This window comes from Odontesthes bonariensis, chromosome 24 (assembly GCF_027942865.1).
Source record: "Odontesthes bonariensis isolate fOdoBon6 chromosome 24, fOdoBon6.hap1, whole genome shotgun sequence".
Lineage (NCBI taxonomy): Eukaryota > Metazoa > Chordata > Actinopteri > Atheriniformes > Atherinopsidae > Odontesthes > Odontesthes bonariensis.
Genome location: NC_134529.1, coordinates 6,526,852 through 6,552,549, shown reverse-complemented (window position 1 = coordinate 6,552,549; position 25,698 = coordinate 6,526,852). Strand labels below are relative to the sequence as shown.

The window sequence follows — 25,698 nt, the reverse complement described above, 5'->3', positions numbered from 1 at the left end:
TCTGAGTGACTGCATCTTTTATTTCAAATTAGGTTCATTTTAATGTGAAACTTAAGAAATAATGTGTGAATCACAACTCAAATACGGGTTGCTTTCCTCATTGATATTGAAACATCATGCATAAAACATTACAAATTATTAACAAAATAAATACAACATCCTTCTAAATTAACCAAACAACCTCAAAGTGTTCTGCTTTTAGATAATATTTTCTCCAAAGCAACTTTAATACAGCTTTCACCTCTGACAGTGAGTTCACTCTTACTGCTCTAATTCAGGTGATCATATTTCCCTTTAAATCTTGAACTCAACTGATATTGTCATTTTTATTACAAAAAAAAACCTGAGATAAGCTACCTATGGAAAAGCTGAATGAGTCAACATCAGAAAATATAAACAGTGGCAACTGAGCAATTGTAAAATCTGTTGTAACTTACAGCCTAATTTTTATCCAGCAGTCAAAATCTGGCATAAATCTGTCATTCAAATCGTCTGAAATCTCAATAGAGGTTAGAAAACAGCAAGAAACATGTCATACTAGAATATCTGAGCAGGTTTTCAAATGTATAATCTATTAGTCATTTCCTTAGCCTCATAGCATAATTGCCTAAGTCATATTTTAATGTTTTTGGAAAACAAGAAACAAAACAGCGTCAAAAATGCCCAAGTCAAAGAGATGACTAAGGCAGGTGGTGATTTTGGACTCTAAAATGTGTTCTGATAGGCTGAGGACATCGGCAATAAGGCAGCGTGATGCAGCAGTGGTAGGAGAGTAAAGTTAGGCACACATCACAATTTGGCCAAAAAATTACGATTTGAAAAAAAGGTTTACACACATGACTTTCTTGGTAGCCTGTTAACACAAGAAGCACTTTGCATGCTAGTGTAAAAGTCGTAAACTTTGCACAGTGACACTGCACATGTTAGGTGTTGATTGTAATTTGAGAAAACATGCTTATTGCCTATCACGGTCACCCTTAGGAGGAAGGAAGGAGTATGACAGCATGGTTACATACAGCGCTTTCATCCATGGGGATGAAATCCCCAGATATGAAGTGTCAAAGTCATATCCAGATTTAGGCAATAACATTATTGGGGTTAGAAATCAAAACTTTGTGAAGCACTTAGGTTAACAATCATCATAGAGGGAGTAAAATACATCCTTTTACGCCACTATCACCTTAACAGCTCCATTTTGACACTTTGTTTGCTGTTTCAGTCACAGTTTCAGCCTTGGTGTCACAATAAAGATCTCAACCTTTAGCATAAGTTTTCAACTCAGATATTTCAGTGGTATTACTCGACCCACTGGATCAACATTACAAAGCAGTGTATTTCAGACTCAACCGCTAGAACCAAGTCATTCTAGCATCTAAACCCAACCCAGTTAAAAAACAAATAAAACCTTGCAAAAACAGCCAACTACTGAAACGAGCAGTGAAAAAGCAGCCGAAACAGGAATCCTGTTATCAGGATGTTGCTGCTTGTTCAAGTGGAAACACTCCAGCCAATGATTCAGGAGCCAATGCCTTAGGAGTTGACACAGAAGCCCACTTTGTGCACATATCAGAGAGGCTAGGCTTTGACAAAACTTCAGTATTGGACATCATAGGAATTAGAGAGGGTCTCATATTTCAATATGCAAAAATTTAATCCTGCTGTGGCAACTTGGATCCACTTTTGTTGCACGCAGTTATCAATATATAAGCCTGTTTAATTCATGTTGATGAATTTCAGGAGCATTTTTTTGTGTATGTAACACAAAAAATTCACAAACTATCACGTTTCTGCACACACCCGAAGTCAAAAGCTTATCAGGGGACCTTTCATTTAAAGCAGTCAGGTTGTTCAAGTGCTTAGGGGAAAGCAGAAGAGCATGTTGCAACAATAAGAGATTAAAGCTGTAAATTACAGTGGAATAAGTACGGTATGCAAGAGGTTTCACAGCTGAACAGACTCTTTGGAGCTTTTAACTGGTCTGAAATGGACATGGAAACAGTCCAGCATTTGTCTGTCCAATAAATATGATCAAGTTGCTGTGTAGTTACAGAGAACTTCCAATTAAGGAGGAAATGAAGGACTGAAAGAAAAGTAAAACACTGAGCCATCAAAGTGAAGACCAGTGATAGCGCCTACGGGTGACATGTTTCAACAGAACATGCATACAGAAGAAGCAGGTCATCTGTTTTTAAAAGCATCAGTCACACATGTATTTAAAAACACGGTGTATTCAAGTTTCAATCCAATTTCTACACCCACGTGAGTATGTATGAAGACATGACATTCTTAACAAACATCAGATTAGACTGAAATCTGATTACTTCATGTTCCTTCTTATCAATGTTTCTTACATGAGATGATAGTCCTCCTGTAACTTACGTTAAATCACTAGTAATAACACTTTAAAACATAATTATAGTCTGTACCTACACCCGTACAGTCTAATTACTGTCTACTATTTTAAATACATTTTCAAAGACTCCAGACAGCACAACCAGACTGCTGCCGTATGCATTCAAAGATCAAACAGCAACGTGTCTCTTTCACACATTAAGCAAACATGGCTTTTTAGTTGTGTTTAAAAGGCCATTCCAGCTAACACATTCACAGGATGCCAGATCTCATTTACTAATGACACCTGATGACTCTCCCCTCTTCAATTTCTCAGATCTATAGGAAAACAGAAGGGTTTCCTTAAACCACTCTCAACTTTAGACTTATGAAACCAGAGTTTGCAACAAACTCCAGATTAAAAATGTCACAGCTCTAAATCTGTGTGATTTTTATACGATAAGCAAACATCTCATCTGCATTTGATTAGTTCATCAACCAACTTAATATCAGTATTTACATTATTGATGGACTGAATATAAAGCAGTTTATAAAGGTTGTTACAATAACAGATTTGAGCTTTTGGTATAAACTTAAAAGCAAAATCAATTTGCTAACAAAGGCAGCTCAGAGTTTCTGCTATTTACCTCAAAAAGAGTGACATCCCTGAAAGATAAAGGCATCCTCACCTTAATTTACTCTGTACAAATGGGATCCATATCTTTGAGTTTCCCCTCACATGTTTCCATTTACTTTGAGTGTATTTCCATTGCCTCTCAATTTGATCCACTTTCTGTCTGCACGCGTCTTTTCGGAGTAACCTTGTAAAGTCATAAGCACAGTGCTATAGGTGGTTCAGCACCACTCCACTGCTGCTCCTCAAACATTAGTTCATGGTTCAATAAATGTTTTAAGTCAGTTGACCAGGTATTAAAAACCTAGAAGAAAACATATCTGAAGGATTTTCATCAGCATGGAACAAACTGGATGAATGCTCCAGCTGAAATCCCATTTTTGGTTCTTTTCCAGTAACATCAGGGCTCTATTGAGTAAGACAACAACAGATGATTGCTGGTGGTGCTCAGCAACAGTCTTGCAGCACCAATGAGGCAGCCTAGTTGCTGAGCCACAAAACCAGAGCCATGAAGGACTGAGGTAAATGAAAATGTAACAGCTGATGATGAATGCTAATGACATTCATTCCCTCTAGCAGACATCACAGCGTCTCTTGAGTTGGTCACTTCATAGTTGTCCCACGCCGATTCCCTGTCTCTGAACATGCCGAGCTGGAACAACTGTGGCTGTGACAGAGCCACAGAGTGTTGAGATATTTTTGTGATAGTCACCTTCAATGCTCAGACTATCCCTCAATAGCATAGCTTAAGATAGTGTTGCATTGGTTTATAAGAAAAGATTTCATAGATTTTTGTTATGACATCTAATGAGGCAGCGTTAAGAGATGCTCTTTAGACACCAGTAGTTCGGTTTCCGTTCACTAACGTCGTAAATCTGAAGAGATCTTTTAAAAAAAATCTCATGTAAATTTGACATGTTAGTTTAAGTAGTTTTCATAACAGGAAACAAACTGTGGTGGACTTCTGCAAGAGGAAAGAGTAGATTCACATCTAAACGAATCAAGAACAACAACGGAAAACCAGCTTTCAGTGATATTTGACTGGCATTGAACTCGTCTGTTATCACTTATCAGTATTTGGAAAGGCCAATCACTCCACAGCCCACAGATTGGAGGATTGAAATGACTTTCTCTGTTAACATCTCGTGTTCTGTGTTGTATTGTGATATTTCTTGTATTGAAATTTCTTGCTTCCAGTGACACACGAGAACATAAACTATTCCAAATTATCTTGTGTACAAACCTAAAAAAATCATTTCTATTTCTACTTTTGTCTGTGGTGCTTCTTCATAAGATCCAGGTTATTTCGCCAACTTCTACATCTGCACTCTAAAGTTTTCATGTATGCATGAAAGTATGTGAATCTTTCTCATTCCCTCTCGCATTGAAGCAAGTCTGTATTTTCTTTCCTGTATTTTCTCTCCACTCTCCATATTTCTTCATATTTGCTTCATGTCACCTCTGGTCAAACAGTGCATGTGATAATATTCATTTAATTCCAGTTCCCCAGTACAGTTTGGCATAAAAAAAAAAAGACTAACAAAAGTAAATCATATGAAAATCCGAAGCTCTCGACTGTGAGTAGGAAGGCGTCTCATTGCTCACCATCATGCGCCTACATATTGACGAGGCTGATGGATGTTCAGTGACAGGGATGCTGCTGGGATCAATGTGGGAGCTCCTGGGAGTTGACACTCCAACATTTGCATGCTGATATGCACAGCAAAGAAGCACAAATGAGCACGCGATGGGGAAGTCACGGCAGTGAAATTGGAGAAGTTCAGTTCAGGACTCAGATAACACTGCACTGTCAGACGGGTTTAGTAGTTAACATGCAAACTGGAGGATGCTTTAAGCCAGTACAGGTTCTTTACTTTCATGGTTTCTTTGCAAACTTTTCTGCTAACATTTCAGGATTTCTTTTCCAATTATAAATGATAAGATGCTGTAATAGTAAGATGTTGAAAAGTTTGCCTCTTATTGAATATAATAGTTACTGTGGCTGTAGTTGCCATTTTCTCTTACTTTAAAAAAAAATGTGGCATGAAAAGAGTAAACACGGATGTGCAGTGACCCTTTAAACCACTTTGCATTATGTACACTATGATTAATCTTTCTGATAACCTAATTCAAAGACAAATTACACTGTATGTTGTTATAACTATGACACAAGCAAAGCATGGAAGTGACAAGTGCTGGAGGCGGGAAAAGAAAAAATATTAACAGCAACCCCAGGAGCTCAACCACCAAATAAATACATCATTAAATTAAAGACAAAATAGTTCTGTCCATTTTTCCATTTCTGCCCGTGGCTGTCTTCTGAGACAGAAGATGCCAAAATATTCAAGCATCTCCTCCTGCTGGAAAGGGAGATGCAGCACTGTTAGGATAGGAGTCAGGTTGTCCTATTGCCCCGAAGCTCTGGCCGCTCGCTGCTGTTCCAGCATCGACCTGAACGCAGGGGACAACATGGCGGGGGACATGGCTGGAGTGAAGGGCCGTAAAGGGTACTGTGCATTTTTCCCTGGGACATAGATGCACTGGAAGTATCTCTGGCCTGAGAAGACAGCAGAGTGAGATGGGTTATAGCATACAACTCCTCTGATTGTAATTAAGGGACTTGAGCCCAAACTTAGAGCAACATTTTCATAATTAGGTCTAAAAGAAAAGAAAAACTTTCACCAAACTACTTCACCTGAGACTGAACTGATCTTTGATGATAATAGCATTACTAAAAACCCTTTCAAATGTATAACTAGTATATTTACAGGGCTGTGCAAAAAATCTCCAGCAACCCCTCAATACTTTATATTTTACTTCCAAAGAGCCAGACTTTGCTGTGATATTCTAAAGGGCTCCAGTTCTCCAGACTTTCTGAAGGTCTGTCAAAATTTGGCTTTGGACATTGGCTGCTTTTTTACCTGACCATTTTAGTAGAATGAGTTTTTTTTCCAGTCTGTTAAGCCTCTTAAAAAGCACCTGACTGAAGGGATGAACTAGTGTTGTGTCGACACATTAAAGTCAATTCAGCAACGAAACAACTTTAAATTGGATCTTTAGGCACTTTGTTACCAGCAGCCTGTCACAGGGACACATCATTTGTTCCCATTTCTTTAGTTTCATCTATGAAAAACAGCAAAGATAACACAGTCTGACAGACAGAAAACAGGATTTCTGCAGCAACAAGGTGATTCCCAAAGAGCTATTAGCTGAAAACTTGGCATATCTCAGCATGGTGTGCAGTGTGTCTTTAAAACATTTGCTTGGCAGTGAATAAAGAAATGAGAGGTGGCTCGCTCAAGACTTTTGCACAGTCCTATATATATAGATCCACCTACGTACTTTCCATCGTGATACGTTTGTGCAACTTTTAAGAAACAACTGATATTGTCAAAAAATTTATAAAATTATAGATTTCAGCAACTGTTACCTGATTTCTTCTTTTCTGTTATGTTCTCTTCAGCTTCAGACTCTTCTACAAGAGGTAAAATAAAACAAACTGATTATAGGACATATGTGTGACTGTGTTAAAGAGAGAAAGGACAGAGGAGAAGTGTTTACATGCTTGGAAGGAAGAGAAATAATGAAGGTGAGGTGGTTTCCATTTGCATTCTTGTGCTTTTATATTGTCCTGTTTAAGCCAAAAATTTTTATTCCACAGCTAGCAATTAACATATTTCTTCAGAAGCCCTGAGAACTGAGGGAAAAGAATTCAGGTGATTCATTTTCCAAATTGTTCCTTCATGCAAAGGTCAATAGTTTTTGTCTATTTGTCTGCTTTCTGGTTTGTTAGCGAGATAACATCAGGGACAGCTGAAGCAATGACAAAACAGAAACCCATTAAATTTTAGTGTGGATTGTGTTTTTCTCCAGCATTTATAACTCAAAAACAGGTGAACATATTTACAGTAGGTAGGATCATTTTTCTGTGTTCTTTAAAAATGTCTTTATCAGTGAAACATTTTGGGTTTAGGCACCAAACCTCACTGATCACACGGCCATATTACAAATGAGGCCACCATATCTTTGAGTATTTTCAATCTAAATAAAGGTTAAATGAATATTTTGAATCTTTGTAATTAAATCAGGGCTGAAAGAGTTAGAGGAGACTCTATCAGAATCAGTTTTAGTAAGCCTTGTCTGGCCAAAAAGAGATTTGTGCTTCAACCTAAAATGTAACATGAAGAAATTAATAAATTAATGTGTCTAGAAAGCCTTAATATGGAGGAGTAAAAGTGCCAAAATTAAATAAATACATCATTAAATAATTACTTAAATGTGTCATTAATTCATTAAAATAACAATTCATTTTATGTAAAAGACGTATATAATTTATTCTATCTGTCAAACTTGCCCATCGAGTTAAGCCCAATCGATACCAGATAATGGATTGATGTATAGCTAGTGAGTTCATCACAGTCCTCCATCGTCTCTCTCCAGACATGCTACTTCAGACCCAGACCAAAGCAATGGATCAGACTAGATTAGCGTTAGCCCCGCCCACTGACTCTGATGGGCGAGTTTGACATAAAATAAATGAATGATGCACTGCAACACAAGGACCATGAAATAATTAACGACACATTTAAGTAATTATTTAATGATTGATGTATTTAATTCCAATTTTATTTAATTAACGACACATTTAATTAATTATTTAATGATTTATGTATTTAATTCCAAATTTATTTAATTAATGACACATTTAATTAATTATTTAATGATTTATGTATTTAATTCCAATTTTATTTAATTAATGACACATTTAAGTAATTATTTAATGATGTATTTATTTATTTAATTTTGGCACTTTAACTCCTCCATACTTTAACTGTTTTAAGTGTGCTTTTTTCAAAAGAAATGTCATCAATACTACTGGAAAAACAGTTTAGATCTGGATTTTTTTTTCCTCACTTGCTTCTCAAGGCTTCTGTTTCCCCTCATTCTTTATATTTGTTGCACTTGGTTAATGATTTTGTGCCACTTTTTTTTTTTTTTAAATAGAGAAGGAAAAAAAGTTGTGGCATATCTCACAAAAAAGTTTGAGATCGCCAAAGGCCCTCAGCAGATGTCAAAATAACAGCAAAAAGATCAACAACTTTGGACAATAAGAAGCATTTTAACTTCGGCTTGTAAAAACTGAACAGTCATTTTTCAAATGCTGATTCTTGTGAATGGATTAAACCTTAAATGCAGTGCTTAAACACCATGAATCAACATTTTTTCAGTTAGATTTTTTAGTAAACAACCTCTGATGTATCAGGAAAATAACTGCTGTGATTCACAACCTGATAAAACAATTGTGTTCCTTTCATGTTAGTCTGTTGGATCCTTTCTGCTATTTAGGAGTTTTCTATTATTTTCTAGATATTAGGAAAGTGTGGGGACACTCGGGGGCAGAGTTGATAATCCACTGAATGACTCAATATGAACAGAACACTAATACCTCAAATTAATGAGCTTTGTTTCATGTATTTAATCTATCTATTTAAGAGTTATTGTTGCTATAATGCCATAATCTCTACCAGTAATTTAGGGTGCTCAAAAAGCCTGGAACATCACCAAAGCTGCTCATCTTATTAAGTTCCATTCACTTACGTCCCTAATGACATTAAACATCTCCTCATATTGAGTTAAGCAGTGAAAAGATGGTGAAGTCTGACTAAATACCTCGTGCCTTACAGGAAAGGCTCTTCTCCCATTCTCTATTAACAACAAGCAAATGGTATAAAGCTTTACTATCAGAAAATGTATGAATAACACCACTGTGTGTCGTTCTGTGAGTCATCAGGTGATTTCATATTTTACAAGCACTTAATTGAATTATTTTGGCTTAAAGATGTTTCCCTTTTCATTCAGAAGGTAGGAATTTCAAGCAAGTACATATATATATATGCATATAAATATAAATTAAACTGTTAAAACCAGCTCAATCTTGATCAGTTTTAACAGTTGAACACTGCTTATAGATTGGTGCATCAAAATGAACAATGTAAGTAAAGGTATATTTATATATAGTACTTCTATTCTGAGACTCAAATTGCATTTATCTCAGTATTGTGTTCTGCATATCAGGGACATCTGTATGAAAAGGAAAACAGCAAAATAAGTGTAGAATTACCTTAGTCTCATCAAGAAAAACAAAGCAACAACTCAGGAATGCACCGGTTACTTGTAAAGCCTGAGATTACATAGAGATTTCCACCCTTTGATACATTAAACCATTGTAATTCTGACCCACAGGTGACATCATCCACCAGAAAAAAGGTTTGAATGTCTCAGTCAGACAACAGAACTGATGAAGCCTTGAGGAAAACATCAGCCACGATCAATAGAGCACCGCGGATAGATAACTTTCACGCTCTCATACTTACGAGCTGGCGGTGGTTGTTTCTCTTTATCTAAAACGTAAGAAGGGAGAAAAGAGAAACTGATCAATGTCAAATCAGCACACGTGAGACTCAGTTATTAATTCTATTCAAAGTCCATACCTTGAGCTTCTTTGATGGATTTCTTTTCAGCCTTCACAGCTTTGCCTGTGAGAGAGAAGACTTATTCCAGACTAGCAAATAACTCACCGTAATTCTGGCTTTCTGCAACATAATGCTCCCTCAGTGTGATGCAGTGTGATATTTCCCTAATTAGAACTTTATCATCCATAAAACAGCTCATTTAATCAAATATTTTGTCTGTTTCCAAGATGGATATACCTACATTTGCTTTAAAAACACCTTTATATAACTTCTTTCACCTGCCGCTCAAGCTGCCAGCATGACTAAGACACTGGGCACAGCAGAGCAACCTTTAAACAAAAGAACATTTTTACTATACTTTCAGTGTGGGTTCTACACCATCTGACCTTATCACACATATCAAAGTGACTTATTATGAGTCACAAGCCAGCAAAGCAATGCAGCCTTGCTAGATTTTTAAAAATAAAACTGCTGTTCTGTTGGTTTTCATTTTTGAACAGAGATCAATGTTCCCCAAAGGATAAATCTCACTAATTTTGGTCACTTTGCCACCAGAAAGTGTTCACTTTTCTTATTAAACTCATTATTTTCTTATTAAATAAACCCACAAACGTTTTATTGTTAGGTTTGCCTCCAGCAGGTCTGCATTTGCATCCACCTCCATCACGTCGACCATGGATTCCAACACCTCACTTTACAACAACACTAATGTATTCTTTATAGAAGAAGTTATTAAGACATCAAGTACATTCTTGTTTCAAAGATTTGAAGTCCTGAAAGAGTAGCTGTTCTTTGAATCCTGATCCCACTGGATTTAAAGAACCAGAACCACCCATTCCCACACTTTGAATTCAAAGCCTTCTCCTGCTCTTTCATTTTAAGTGTTAAACATCTTCTGAACAGAGAAATGTGATCCTGCTTTAGTCTTCACCTCAGTTTAATTTTTCAATCCCTGTGGTTTAAGTCAGTGTTTAATCTCGGCCCAACAGCATTGAAGCCACTGGCTCCCTTGACTTTTACCTCATTCTCGCCCAAACTAAGATGTTTTTCCAATCATGTAGCTTTGGTGTTTCCTGTTTCCAGGCTGCTATTGTGAGGTTAACATTTGTTTTTTTAATGCAATGTTTCTTCAGCTGTTGAATGGATTATTGGGACATTTGGTGCACACATTCGCGATCAGCTGAACACAACAATTTGTAAATTAATTCAACTGGAAACTTACTTTTTTTCTCTGCCACAGATTTTGGTTTCGTCTTAGCTAGAAACAAAAGGACACCAACATTAAGAACTGCTGCTTTCAGGCCAGTTAAATCCCAAATGCTCAGAGCTTGTATTAGGCCCCTCATTAGCCACAGCAACATGAATCCAGCAGTGATTAGATACCTGGCTCAGATGCAGATCTGACGTGCTTCTCTTGTTTGGCTTGAGCTGTTTCATTCGCCCTCTTGTCCACTTCAAGTCTCGGTCTCAGTCTTATCGGCTCCGGATGTGGCTCTAAATCTGGATCAGTGCAACATCAATAGATGTCGTCATTTGAACTGAAATTGACCCCAGTTGTGGTTTAGCGTCCGCATGCACAAACTGAAAACATTCTTCATTGAGATGAACGAAAAGAAGTCTGCAGCCAACTACAATATCTGATTTTACCTGTCTTATCTTTAGATGCCTTAACTTTTCTCTTGACAGCTGATGCTTCAAAGTGGAAGAAAGTCAATTAGTTTCCAATCACGTCTCTTGAATAATGATTGATTTTATGCAAATGGCCCCATGTCAGCGTGTGTTTGTTACCTGTTTTTTCAGACGCTGATTTCCTCTTCTGTTGTACAGCTGCAGGCTCTGACATAATGAGGGAAGAGTTGTGATTAGCAGCTTGAAGAATTTATCTTCTAAGTAAAATATGGGCTTCTCTGTCTCTCTCATCAAATTGGGTTGTTGTAGTCTGCATCTAATTCTATTAAGTAGTACAAATTCTGCAACACCGTCTGGCCCAGTAGAGTGGTGCATTTCTTTGGAGCTACAGATTTAATTTTCTCTTTCACAATTGTCTCTATACAAAACAGATGCTGTAACCAAGCATGAAATGATTGAATAAAATCCCATAACATGCTCATCTTTTGAGGATTAGCCTCTCATAATATACGTTGTATATGCTCTTGATGTAGCTCTTGGGTTTTTAACCTTGGGGTGAACTTCCTGGGTCGTCCACTCCTGGGAAGATTGCAAACTCTGTTGAATGTTTTCCACTTGTGAATAATATTTCTCTCTGTAGAATGATGGCGTCCAAATAGTTTGGAAATGGCCTTATAACCAGGGGTACACATAAGATTTCTAGTCTTGTCTCAGGGGAGAACCTAGGGTTGTTGTTTGGGCCAAAAACCAAATGAAATGACAGCTTTTTAAGCACTTACAGGAGTTACTTTTTTTAAAGCACTGAAGGTTCTGTTTTCCTACAGAATGTCGCGGCATGCTTCAGTTTTCGGTACCTGTATAAAAGGCGTCGTTTTTGTCCACCAGAGTGGGATTTTCACGGCATATTCTGCACCACATCTCTGCGCGATCAGCATTTTGAAGCCAGCTGACCTCCTGCGACCACTTTTCGGAGAACACGTGCTTCTTTTTTGCGGTTCAGACTCAGTCTGACATTTCTTTGGATGTGGAGGAACACCAAAGTAATCGCTTAATGGATCTAATCGCCTATCCTGTGCTACAGATTGCGCAACTATCTATCCCCAAATCTTAGGTACGCAAACGAGCGTTACAACGTTTCATCTGGCGCACGCTTTTGGCGAGCACCTGCGCACCACTTACGCGCACCTCTGCTTATAACCCCTCCCAGGTTGATGGGCAGCAACAGCTGCTTCTCTAAGATCAATGCTGATGTCTTTCCTCCTTGGCATCGTGTTAACACACACCTGAATGCTCCAGATGAAAGCAATGAGGGTGGATTTAGTTTTTCACTAACTGCTCCTGCACATTGGTGTAGATTTAGTAAAATAAAAAATAACATGGTGTAATATTGCACGTGTTGTTGTTAATCGAAGGTTTTATGTACCTAAATTTGAGAATAAGTAAGAGGATTTTTTTGTATGATTTCCTGATGAATAGCATGTAAGAACTGAAAGCGGATTAACATTTTTCTTTTTCACATGATTGCACACAGTCTGCCATAATGTTTTTTACCTTTTTTAGCCACCGCTGGAATTTTGCTTTTCTGTTTTTTTGCAGCCGGGTCTGTGGAAACAAAAACATGTGCAAATTTGAATATCCAACATGCAAAATTCATCATTATTTTATTATTCATTGCATATTTTTATCAAGTGTGTAAAGCTGTTTGCATATTTAAAACAAAGCACAGCTTAAATGTCTTTTGTTTTTCTAACAACACTCAAGGGTACTGTGGTGAAAACACCAAATTACCCAGCTGTAAACATGAATTACCTTTCTTTGTTTCGTCGGTGGACGCTCTAGGCTCTGATGGGATAATTGCAGTGAAATGACCATGGAGAGAAAAATTTCCTTAATGAATGCATTCATTGCACATTGTGTCCTTGTATATCACCGTTATATGCTGCAGCCGTAGTTTTTTATGGGAAATATCTCAATTATCTGGCAAATTAAGCATTTAGTCTGAATGGAGGAGCAAGCAGTACCTTTTACTGAATCAGCAGCCTTGGTTTTCTTCTTTGCAGCTGAAAATGACAAAGTATTGATTAATCTTCACTGCAAATATATGTGTTTGAGTCTAACTCATTATATAGTTTTTACCTTTCTTAGTGGAGGCGGCCTTGACTTCTTCCACAACAGTCTCTGGTTCTTAAAGAAGAAAGAGTTGAAATCTTATCTCATGTTGAAATCCCTTAATAATTATCCAGTTAATCAGAGGTTTGGAAAAACTGAGTAATGCTCACCAATTCAGTTTTTTTTAATGAAAGTTTTAATTGGATTTTTGACCCAATTAAAACTTTGGGATCTTAAACCGGATTTTTATTTGCTGCCTTCTTCGTTTTCTCACAAGAAGATGAGGAAATGCTCCTCAGTCAGCCAGCTTGGCCACCAGAAAGTGACTGACTTGTCTGCAAGTATGTTCTAAATCCACAGCAAGAAGTCTGCTGACATGATGTAGGCCACCATGGATTTATTTATTTCCTTAGCTTTGAATACAGAGTGATGTGCTGGTTAATAGTCACCTCACACCAATAAGATTCCCTGTTTGAATGTAGACTGCAGCCTTTCTGTGTGGACTTTGCATATTCTCCCTGTGTCTCTGTGGGTTTCTTCACAGTCCACAAAAAACGTTAGGTTAACTAGTAATTTAAATATTATTATACTTATATAACACTTGATAGGTCATGATGCAAATTAAACAAAAAAAACAAATAGTTTTAAGATTGTAATAGAAAGATTCTTTATAAGTTTTCTTTATACTTATATACATGAACACTTGAATTTTGTTAATTATCTAATTTCTTTGGCATGAAGTAATGTACATTTGTCCACATATCCACAACATAGTAGGGTCACAATAAAAGTACAGAAATGGTGTTTGTATGGGGTAGAGTTCAGACAACAAGAAGCCATCTGTAAGCATGTAATTATGAATATTTAAGCCTGTGAAGACGGAAAATGTCTAAATTCTTGGACGATATTGGGCTTGAACTCAGTCATCTGTCCATACTCTCCTACATTTGTAAAAGCATTTCTGAACACTAATAGTTGTGCAATATCAATTACAACATTTGCAGTGGCAATTTGTAAAGTGAAAATTAAGCATGGAAAATGTTTACAGCGATTTAAATGCTGCATTTAATGGGCAAAAGTATGCATGCAAGTGTTTTTGAGCCCTGAAAACAGTTATTTTTACATAATTTTGCATTGTTGACCAATGTAGTTGTTTTACTTTCTGCTGTGAGACATTTATAAGTCTGTTTAATTATTCGATTTAACTATTTTGTCCTGAATGTGCAGCTAACAAACCTCTGAAAAATAAATGAAACTTTTTGTTTTAAAAGATGTTTGTACATCTGTAAGAGTGTCACAACTAACAGATGTACAGTGAATAACTGATATAATATTGACCAAGAAGTTATCTAAATTATTGTATTTTACTGAAAATGTACAGATGAGGTGTTGTTGACAGTAAATCTGAAATTCTTACTTACCCTGAACTGGAGCTTGAGCAGCTGGAGTCGGGGCCTCAGGCTGAGCCTCTGGCTCTGAGGCCTCTGGCTGCTCAGCCTGGGCTTGTGGGACCGGCTGAGGTGGCATCATTGGCGGCTGATACGGTGGATATGGTACATACAGTGGCTGCATGGGCGGTGGAGGAGGCTGCTGCTGATACACAGGCTGTGTTTGTGGAGCTGCAGGATGGACAGTCACAACGGGAGCTGACGGAGCTGAAAATGAGAAAAATATGTTCTTATCTTGCAGCAGAAGAATCTATAATCACACTGGTCAAAACAAATCCCAGTAAGAGCCACTTAAAGCCCATGAGACATCAGTGTGAATACCTGTCATGGTCGGAGGAGGGTAGGGGTTGTCTGTGACTATGTGATGAACTGGAAAATGAAAATACATTAAATCTGCATCACTGAAGCACACAATCGCATTCAAATGTGCGATATCACTTCAATGCATTCAGCTGAAATTCTTACCATAAATACTTACCATACCAGCCTTGTGGGGACGGGCAGTAAACTGGTGCAGGTCTGCAAGGACTGACTGCAAAACACATGCTCGTGTTCAGTTGTGTTGTCCAAAGTAACTATTTGGAGTTAAAGGGATTACTTCTGAATAAAGGCTCAATTAAGTGGGTCATTCAGAGTCAGTTCTATTATCATTTTCATTTTTCTGCTGATGGATTCCTTTGTATGGCAGAGAAATCCAAAATATCACAACCACAGGGAACAATTTATCAACGTGCAGCTCCTGTTAAACTACTGTAAAGGAGGTGTTCAGAAGAACAAAGTGTGCACTTTATCTAATCATACTGATTGAAATTGTTTGTCTCGTACAAAAACGTGTCAAATCAATATTTTCTGCAAGTTTGACAACGTGTGGGAGTTCGTTCTGTTAAGTTGATTTAATTAAAAAATGCTGCTTAGAATTGTTTTACACCTTAGTTTTGCTTGAGTAGCAGAGATATCGACAATTTCTCTCTACAGTTTGGCACATTTGATTTAGATTTTTGCCAGATGTGATGACCAATAGATTTGTCAAGATATCCTCAGTAACTTTTAATGGATAAATCCTTGTTCTTAAGACCATTTACAGGCCAAAACTGGCACATTTAACACATCTAGTCCTATAAGAGAAATTAGAATAGTTAAAAAAATTCTCAGTATGATTTATTGACTCCAAAACCTGTTTTTTATCTTCTGTAACAGTTTCCTAAACAGAGAAATAGATCAAATAGGTGTATTTATTTGAGAAAGACAAATAGATGGTGTAAGGAAGAATACAAGCATAAAAAGTACATAAAAAAATACAACTAAACATGAAAAATTGCATATGTTCACGCATTTTACTGTATTTTTTATTTCATTCTAAAAGCTATTTACAATCAAAATGATTACCTTCCTGAGCAGTCTCTGAAACCTGTTCTTGTTTTTTGGTCTCCGTCTCTGTTGGCAAAAATGAAAGAATTCTGATTATATTGCAGCAGATATAAACCAGTTGTTTGTATGAATGTGATTTGACAAAGTTAAGTACTTTACCTGTTTTAGTGGTCTTGCTCTTCTCCTTTATCTTGGCTTTTTGGAAATACATACAAACCATTAATGATTATTCAATTCAATTTAATTCAATTCAACACTTCCCTAAATTCTCTCTCCTCCTTGTGGGACTGTTTTGTTGCTGAAATACCTCTGAGAAGAGGACCGAGTCTTTTGATCCTCCTGCCTGTAGATTCCAGACCTGCAATTCTCGGAAGAACTGGATATGAGTAAACATGTGATTGTAGTTATTGCAGCTCAAAAAAATGTCAACTTTAAGAGACATGTTGTTCTTAAGAAAAGGGTAACACAAAAATCAGTGTTACCTGGCCTGCTGGGCTTTTCATCAGTCTTGACAGCTTCCTGCTCTTGAAATGAGAATAAAGAAATAAGAATCAAATCAAATCAAACTTTATTTATATAGCACCTTTCATACTAAAGAAAAAAGCAACACAAAGTGCTTTACATAATAAAATCAGTAATAAAATCAATTCAATTCATAAACTCACACACAACATCACACCGACAACCACACTGCACACATACTACCCCCCCACCACCCCCAACATGAGCAACATCAACAACAATCAACAACAATCAACATTAAAATCAACATTAAAATCTGGCTTGACGCTGAAGCGAGGAAACGGTATCTTGGGGATCTGTCCACACCGGGAGCCAGCCCACCAATGACCACAGAGGCCACCACCACGGGGAACCGCCCTGATCAGGGCAGGCCGGCATCCACACCACAGCCAGAGCTGCAGTGCAGGATCCCCCAGCCACCTCGAACCAGGGCGGTCCCCACAATAATGACCCCACAGACCGAGCGGGCATAGTCTCCGGTGTGGAAGATCCCCATGAGGAAAAACACTGGATAAATAAGTATATAGTAAAATAATTTAACAAAAAAATAATAATATATAAAAATAATGAATAAATAAATAAACGAAATAAAATTCAGCTGTAAGCTAAACTAAAAAGGTAGGTCTTGAGCCTCTTTTTAAAAACTTCAACAGTCTCTGCAGCCCTGAGGTTCTCTGGCAGGCTGTTCCACAAATGAGGTCCATAATAGTGGAACGACGTCTCACCATAAGTTTTTGTTCGAACCTTAGGAACAACTAAAAGGCCGGTACCAGAGGACCTCAGGGTCCGCGAGGGCTCATAATTTAAAAGCAGATCAGATAGATAAGAAGGCCCAAGACCATTAAGACATTTATAAACAACTAAAAGAACCTTAAAATCAACCCTGAAACGCACGGGGAGCCAATGCAGCGTTTTTAAAACTGGTGTAATGTGTTCCCGCCCTCTGGTCTTGGTCAGCACACGTGCAGCTGAATTCTGTATTAATTGTAGGTAATGAATACTTTTTTTGGGAAGACCAGAGAGCAGGGCATTACAATAATCTATTCTACTAGAAATAAAAGCATGCATCAGCATCTCCGTGCTGGCAAGAGAGAGAAATGGGCGGACTCTGGCAATATTTTTAAGATGATAAAATCCTGTCTTTGTTACATTTCTAATATGTTTGATAAAATCCAGCTCAGAGTCAAAAAGAACACCCAGATTTTTTACATGTTGAGAAGATTTAAAATTTTGTAGTTTGGGTAAAATTATCTCTCTCTTGTCTTCAGGACCAATAATTAAAACTTCAGTCTTGCCCTGGTTGAGCTGTAAGAAATTCTCTGCCATCCATGACTTTATATCTAAAATACAGTTTAAAAGAACGTTAACTGGTTCTAGGTCATCAGGAGACACGGCAATGTAAAGCTGTGTATCATCAGCATAGCTGTGAAAACCAATGCCATGTCTCCTGACGACATCCCCAAGTGGCAACATGTACAGATTAAAAAGCAATGGGCCTAAAATTGATCCTTGGGGAAACCCACACTTGATTTTATGGATTCTTGAGGAGCATGTATCCATACTTATAAAAAACTGTCGATCCGTGAGATAGGAATAAAACCATTTAAGAACAGTGCCAGAGACACCCACCAGGCTTCTAAGTCTGTTTAATAAAATGTGGTGATCTACTGTATCAAACGCTGCACTAAGATCCAGCAACACCAGGACTGAAAGCTTCTGTGAGTCCATGTTACACCTGAGATCATTTACAATCTTTAAAAGGGCTGTCTCTGCACTGTGGTTCTTCCTAAAACCAGACTGATGTTTCTCAAAAATATTGTGTTTGTTTAAAAACTCATTTAATTGGATAAAAACAACTTTTTCTATAATTTTACTTAAAAACGGTAAGTTGGATACAGGTCGGTAATTATCAAGAATCTTGTGATCTAAATTGCTCTTCTTCAGAAGGGGCCTCACCACTGCAGTTTTACAGGCAGATGGGAAAACACCCGTCTGAAGAGAGCAATTTACAATATTTAAAAGCTCACACTCGAAGAAACCATAAAATGTCTTTAAAAGAGATGTGGGAATGGGATCTAAAAGGCAGGTTGTTGGGTTTAGTTGGGAGAAAACTCGACCAAGCATCTTGGCATCAACCAGGACAAAACTATCCAGTGTTTCCTCGGGTAAAAACAATGCTTCAGAAATGTTAAAATCAACATTTTGTTGAGATAAAAGGCTGGATCTAATAGCATTGATCTTACTTCTGAAGTGGTCTGCAAAGTCCTCACATGCAGTGTCTGATGCTGGGATGGAGGACTTGTTAAAATCTGTGTTTATTAAAAGATCGAATGTTTTGAAAAGGAATTTAGGATTATTTTTGTTCTGTGTAATGAGATTTGAAAAATGGAGGATTCTTGCCTGTTTTACTGCACTATTGTAATTTTTTTGTTGTTCCTGAAAAATCTGTAAGTGAATGGTTAATTTTGTTTTCCTCCATTTTCTTTCTGCTCTCCTGCAGTTCCTTTTCATTTGTTTGATTCTCTCATTTCTCCACGGTGGTATGGTTTTAACTTTTACGGATTTTGTTTTAAGTGGAGCTGCAGCATCAATGGCTGACTTCAGTTTGCTGTTAAAATAATCAACAATAAAATCACACGATGCAGGTAAAAACTGTGCAGGGGTATGATGTAAAATGTCAATAAAATCTGCAGCCACTTCAGAAGTAATCCACCGCTTCCTCACGGTTCTCACCGGGGCCTCCTGTTGGATAAAACTGGTGACATTAAAAAACACACAGTAGTGGTCTGACACAGCCAGGTCAACAACAGAGGACACACCAGTGGACAGGCCATAGGTTATGACCAAATCTAGGGTGTGTCCTCTGTTGTGAGTAGGCTGTGTGACGTGTTGTTTAAAATCCATGCTGTTCAATAGGTTTAAAAACTCATTTGCATAAAAATCACAACTGTTGTCAATATGCAAGTTAAAATCACCAGTTATTAAAATTTTGCTGTATTTTGAGTGTATAAATGTTAAAAAGTCAGAAAACTCATGAATAAAACAGGAAGGAGGCTTAGGTGGTCTGTAGACTGTGACACATAATACAGGTGGGTTGCTGAAAACAAAGGAATGATGCTCAAAAGAAGAATAATTATTTAAAAGAACTGTCTTTGTTAAAACTGAGCTTCGAGCAATAGATGCAGTTCCACCGCCTTTTTTGCCACCCCTGATAGAAAATAAAAAATTAAAATTTGGTGGGGAAGCCTCGGTGAGAGTAACTGGTGCGTCAGCGCCAAGCCAGGTTTCAGTTAAAAAGAGACAATCGATATTATGGTCTAAAATCAGATCATTTATGATAAAAGATTTATTTAAAAGAGATCGAACATTTAAAATAGCCATGTTAAGAGTTGAGGAAAACTTCTGTTGTGGGGTTGTTTTTCTCAGAGGTACTTGGTGTATGGGGCGGAGACATCTGGAACTAGTGTATGGATGTGACTGGAGGTGTTTGTAACATCTGCTGGTGATGTGAACTGGTATATGGTGTACTGTAGATGAGGGTTTGGCTGGAGAAGATTGGAGTTTGACTGAGTTGTGACTGTTGTACCGTCAATCTGAAAATGGTTATAAAGTTAGGAGGGTCGAGGCTTTCCTTCAACCCAATCCAGAGGTGTGGACTAATTTAAGACTTCATTATCACAGGTTTTGTTCTACCTTTTTTCCGTCTCACAGCTGAAACCCTCTTGGGAGCATCTGAAAACACAAATAAGAGATCAAAGTCCTGAAGACTTCTTGCACTGATCAGCAGACAGTAGGAGCCAGCTGCATGAAGGATGCATACATACAAAAACTATGTGTAAGCCTTAACTTACACACAAGCTGGCATTTAAATACATTTTTAGAGCAGTTTAAGGCTCAGATAAGTGGAAATCAGGTTCAACGCGTGCAATATTTCGTGATGACTGAAATTTTACAAAGAGATCACGTGCACGCATGGCATTATAAACCTAGAAAGCACTTCTTCTTGCATCAAAATGAGGCAACACAAATATTCTGTATTTGATTATCTTTCTGATTCCCATATGTAAGATTGTTGTGTGCTTAAGCCCAAGAATCCATCATTACAGTGTTCCTTTCATGCTGCATGATCTGTTTTATTCAGTTAATATTTAAGTTAATCGTAAACAGAAACAAAGCTGCTCTCATGTATTACCAATCTCTGCTTGTCAAATATGAAATACTAACGATTAAAAACTCCATTCCAGCTTTTAAAAAAAGTCTTCCCTCTGTCCGTGTGGTAAATTAGGAACATTGTGACGTCTGTGTAATGTTATAAGATGAGCAGAGCACAAACCTTTTGTCTTTGTCTTAGTGCCAGACTCTTTGATCTTTGCAGAGTGCATACAGGGACACACTGAAAGCACAAAGCACACAGCTAAAGTTACACTGGAAACAAAGAAGACGGAACACCTGTAGTCTTCTTCGTGCTCTGACCTGTGGCTTCTATCTCTGTTGCTTCCTCCTCCGGTTCAGGGACGGGTTTAATCACATCCACCGTTGCCTTTTCCTCATCGTCATCTTCATCATACTCCTCTCTCTTATCTTCAGGTTCATCTACAGATTTGTGGGGCTCAGTCAGTGGCTCTTCAGCTTCCCCCTCCTCCCCCTCCTCCTCCAGAGCAGCGGGATGGATGCCAGCTGATGGTGAAAGCAGCGAGACGTGTTAAACCGTTGTGAATGATTGAGCCTCTCTAAACTCAGAGATTCACTCCATACTTTTTCAAAGGTTTTTGGTCAAATCTTAAGGATGTGATTTAGCGAGGAGGCTAGGAATGTGTCTCATGATGTCATCAGTGTTTGTATTTATTCTAAACTGTAAGAACTGTAAGAAGACTGTTTAGTTTAACAGACTGTGACCCACAGCAGCCACATGATTGTGTGCTACCGACCGCTTTCGTCTGCTTCGCCCTCCTCCACCTTGTCCTCATCATCAGCCTCTATGAGCTCATCCTTTTCCTCAGCACCGTCCTCCTCCGTCTTTGCTGCCTCCTCCTGGGCAGTGAAGGCCGCTGCAGCGGCAGCTTCAAATACACAAGACGGTGAAGACACATTTAAAAGCATCGCAGCAGGCAGGGTTTAATCTTTAAGCCCTGTTTTTTCCACACCCATGTGTAGTTAATAATATTTAACTCAGTATATACTGTATACTTGTATGTATTTCTACCCAGTGAAGTGAAACTTTCCGGCCCTTTGGTTCCTTCAGCCCTAGTTTTTGCATGTTGTTTGCTCCTGGTTATTGCTTTTGCTTTTGGGACTCTTTTTTATTCTCACAGACCCCAATCTAACAAGAACTTTTGGTTTTTGGGCCTTCCGCTACCTTGTCTGTCCTGTATCTCGGTCCTGCTCCCCTGCGTAACCAACACAGGTGTTTAGAGAATCTTTTGCCTCTATTGCAACATCGTTTTACAATAACTATTTGTTTATTCCCACAAAACAATGCCGAAGCATTTTCTGCTCGTAACCTTTATAGTAACTTAAAACACAGATTTATCAATTTAATCTGGCCATGTAATAAAAGAGCAACGTAAGAGTGAACATATTTGGAGGAATGTTTTGTGTCCTTCCATCTTTTTACTGAGAAAAAGAGAAAATTTTCCGAAAACTTTGTAGTTTTCTCCCAGCTCTGAATATTCTGACCCTTTTTGTTTGATTTGGTTTGTTTTGGGTTGGGGTTTTTTTGCAATAAATTGCTATTTATGTACTTTTTTAATTGTGTAAGTTATGTTTTTATGTAGCTGCGCCAATCACATCATGAACGAGTGATTTGTTTTTGGTGTTTGAGAAGTTCGAGGATACGAAGACACAAAGAAAAAAGTTATTTTTAGCCAAAAACATATAAAATATATCTTAACGTACCTGCCAACAAGATGTCATCAACACCATCATCATCTTCTTCTTCTTCATCATCTAAAGATTCTGTCACTTTATCTTCAAGTTCATCAGAATCTTCATCAGTGTCAACCAAAGTCTCTTTGAGTTCTGTTTCCTCCTCTTCATCAAGGAGGAACTCCAATGAACTTGTATCAACATCTTCATCATCTGTTTCATCTTCATCAATTGTTTCATATGAGAAATCGTCACTGAAGAGAGTCTCTCCAACAGATTCTTCATCAATATTAAGATCCATGTCGTCGTCATCATCGTCTTCATCACCCAGGACGCCGCTGTCTGAGCTTGCAAAGGGAGGAACGTCAGCTTCCTCCTCCTCATCAGCGAGGTCTTCTTCAGTGACATCATCAGGTTTGTCGTGATCATCTTCATCTTCAGCATCCTCAAGGTCAACAAGGACGTCTTTTTTAAAGTCATCTTCTTTAAAGTCCTCCTCTTCATCTTCGTCATCTGCAAAGTGTTCAGAGGACGCCACGGAAACGTCGTCTGATTGGTCCAGATCGTCATCAATGTCCTCATCAGTGTCTTCAGCGACCATCACGTCCTCATCCAGGTCTTCATCATCATCTTCGACAGGCGGTAAAGGAGAGGGTTCTTCCTCTTCTGCAAGTTTGTCATCTTCCTCATCCTCACTCGTAACTGCAATAGGAGGAAGATCAAGATCGAAGTCATCGTCAGTGTCTTCCGCGATGACATCATCGCTGTCAGATGTCGCGACACCTTCTGCTAATCTGTCGTCTTCATCGTCCTCATCATCTTTCGCTTCCTCTTCTTCACTTGAAAGGAGTGCTGATTCGCTGGTGTCCGAGGTGTCAGTGAAGGCATCGTCGCTGGTTAAATCTTCATAATCTTCCTCTTCCTCTTTTTCATCATCTTCATCAGGCAGAGTTACGTCTTCATCGCTGTCTATGACATCAGCGTCTGCATCAGATTCAGAATCAGGAGACAGAACCGACTCTTCATCCTCAGAGGTGGAAACGGGTTCAGGAGAAACTTCTTCATCAGCAACAGGTTCCTCAGAGGACTCATCTTCATCATCTTTGTCCACCACTTCCTCAGCTGCCTCCTCTTTCAGCTCATCTTCATCATCATCTTCATCATCTTTGCCCACCACTTCCTCAGCTGCCTCCTCTTTCAGCTCATCTTCATCATCATCTTCATCATCTTTGCCCACCACTTCCTCAGCTGCCTCCTCTTTCAGCTCATCTTCATCATCATCTTCATCATCTTTGCCCACCACTTCCTCAGCTGCCTCCTCTTTCAGCTCATCTTCATCATCATCTTCAGCCTCTGGTGCAGCTGAGTCAGGTTTTTCCTCATCTTCATCATGATCTTCATCCTCTTCCGCAGTTACCTCCTCCTTTTCTTCCTTCACTGCTGTGACAACATCCTCCTCTTCATCAGCAGGTGCTTCAGCCTCCTCTTCCACTCCTCCAGCCTCCTCATCCTTTTCTTCCTCCTCCTCCTCCTCTTCATCAGCAGGTACTTCAGCCTCCTCTTCTACTCCTCCAGCCTCCTCATCCTTTTCTTCCTCCTCCTCCTCCTCTTCATCAGCAGGTGCTTCAGCCTCCTCTTCCACTCCTCCAGCCTCTTCATCCTTTTCTTCCTGCTCCTCCTCCTCCTCTTCATCAGCAGGTGCTTCAGCCTCCTCTTCTACTCCTCCAGCCTCCTCATCCTTTTCTTCCTCCTCCTCCTCCTCTTCATCAGCAGGTGCTTCAGCCTCCTCTTCCACTCCTCCAGCCTCCTCATCCTTTTCTTCCTGCTCCTCCTCCTCCTCTTCATCAGCAGGTGCTTCAGCCTCCTCTTCTACTCCTCCAGCCTCCTCATCCTTTTCTTCCTCCTCCTCCTCTTCATCAGCAGGTGCTTCAGCCTCCTCTTCCACTCCTCCAGCCTCCTCATCCTTTTCTTCCTCCTCCTCCTCTTCATCAGCAGGTGCTTCAGCCTCCTCTTCCACTCCTCCAGCCTCCTCATCCTTTTCTTCCTCCTCCTCCTCCTCTTCATCAGCAGGTGCTTCAGCACCTGCTTCTTCCTCTTCCTCCCCTTCATCATGGTCCTCCTTCTCCTTCACCTCTTCTCCCAATTCCTCGCCTTCCTCCTCTTCTTCCTCCCCCTCTTCTACTCCTACTGCCTCCTCCTCTTCATCCTCTTCCTTTTCCTCCTCCTCTTCCACTCCTCCAGCCTCCTCATCCTTTTCTTCTTCCTCCTCCTCCTCTTCCACTCCTCCAGCCTCCTCCTCCTCCTCCTCTTCCTCTCCCTCCTCTCCCTCCTCCATCTCTTCAGCTCTTGTCTCCTCCTCCACCTCCTCCTCTTCCTCCTCCCCCTCCCCCTCTTCTTCCTCCTCTTCCTCCTCCTCTTCTACTGCTCCTCCAGCCTCCTCCTTATCATCCTCTTTTTCTTCCTCCACTTCTTCAGCTACCGCCTCTTCCTCCTCGTCCTCCTCTTCCTCTTCATCTCCTCCAGCCTCTTCTTCTTCTTCCCCCATCTCTACAGCTTCTTCCTCCTCCTCATCTACCCCTTCTTCTTCCTCTAGCTCCTCCTCCTCATATTCTTCCTCCTCCTCATACTCCTCCTCTTCATATTCCTCCTCTTCATATTCCTCATCATCATATTCATCCTCCTCATAGTCCTCTTCATACTCCTCCTCATCCTCATACTCCTCTTCTTCCTCTTCCTCCTCTGCTAACTCCTCCTCTTCTTCCCCAGCAGCCTCCACTACATCAGCCTCTTCTCCTTCCTCCTCTCCCAACTCCTCTTCCTCCTCTTCAACTTCAGCCGCTGGCAGTTTCTCCTTTGTTTGCATCCCTACAACTGTGAGAATGCAGCATGTTGTTATCTTTCAAATAATTGCAGTCATTATGCATTAATAATCATGTAGAAATCAGATCTTTAAATACTTGAATCTTCCTTTTATAAAAATATTAGCGACACTGAAAGAATATCTTTGATAAGAAGTGAGTTTGTGACATCTAAAAAAGCTTTTTTAGTAGCAGAATTTAGTTTATCTTTAGAAATAAATACCAGAAAATTCAGAATATTACACTGAAATGTCCAAACAACAACAACAGTGCCACACTTAACTAATAGTTGGTTGCACAGCCTATGGAAACAATGATAATTGAAATGTTTCGTCAAATCATGTAGAAGTTTCTTTCTCACACTCGACTGTTTTACATTCAAGGTATTTCACATTTGCATATTTTAGCATATTTCAACTTTAAAGCAGTTTACATTTAGAATCAATGCGGGCCCTCGTTTT

At 39.0% G+C, this 25,698-nt stretch overlaps 1 protein-coding gene across 4 annotated transcripts in view; it reads right to left on the bottom strand.

The window, feature by feature from the left end:
- Window positions 1-25,698, bottom strand: part of LOC142374737 (uncharacterized) — a 39,587-nt gene continuing 13,889 nt past the window's right edge. For all 4 annotated transcript variants that reach the window (XM_075458516.1, XM_075458517.1, XM_075458519.1 and 1 more), the window contains 24 exons: window positions 22,410-25,250; window positions 21,443-21,574; window positions 20,988-21,191; window positions 20,848-20,907; window positions 20,208-20,246; window positions 16,475-16,516; window positions 16,300-16,368; window positions 16,152-16,187; window positions 16,011-16,058; window positions 15,103-15,156; window positions 14,946-14,993; window positions 14,598-14,831; window positions 13,204-13,251; window positions 13,089-13,127; window positions 12,877-12,909; window positions 12,619-12,669; window positions 11,227-11,274; window positions 11,086-11,130; window positions 10,822-10,938; window positions 10,661-10,696; window positions 9,457-9,501; window positions 8,636-9,366; window positions 6,396-6,440; window positions 1-5,522 (listed from right to left, as the gene is read on the bottom strand). In XM_075458516.1, coding sequence (XP_075314631.1) covers window positions 9,284-9,366; window positions 9,457-9,501; window positions 10,661-10,696; window positions 10,822-10,938; window positions 11,086-11,130; window positions 11,227-11,274; window positions 12,619-12,669; window positions 12,877-12,909; window positions 13,089-13,127; window positions 13,204-13,251; window positions 14,598-14,831; window positions 14,946-14,993; window positions 15,103-15,156; window positions 16,011-16,058; window positions 16,152-16,187; window positions 16,300-16,368; window positions 16,475-16,516; window positions 20,208-20,246; window positions 20,848-20,907; window positions 20,988-21,191; window positions 21,443-21,574; window positions 22,410-25,250 — 4,352 coding nt within the window. In that variant the 3' untranslated portion in view covers window positions 1-5,522; window positions 6,396-6,440; window positions 8,636-9,283. The remainder of the gene's footprint in view (window positions 5,523-6,395; window positions 6,441-8,635; window positions 9,367-9,456; window positions 9,502-10,660; window positions 10,697-10,821; window positions 10,939-11,085; window positions 11,131-11,226; window positions 11,275-12,618; window positions 12,670-12,876; window positions 12,910-13,088; window positions 13,128-13,203; window positions 13,252-14,597; window positions 14,832-14,945; window positions 14,994-15,102; window positions 15,157-16,010; window positions 16,059-16,151; window positions 16,188-16,299; window positions 16,369-16,474; window positions 16,517-20,207; window positions 20,247-20,847; window positions 20,908-20,987; window positions 21,192-21,442; window positions 21,575-22,409; window positions 25,251-25,698) is intronic.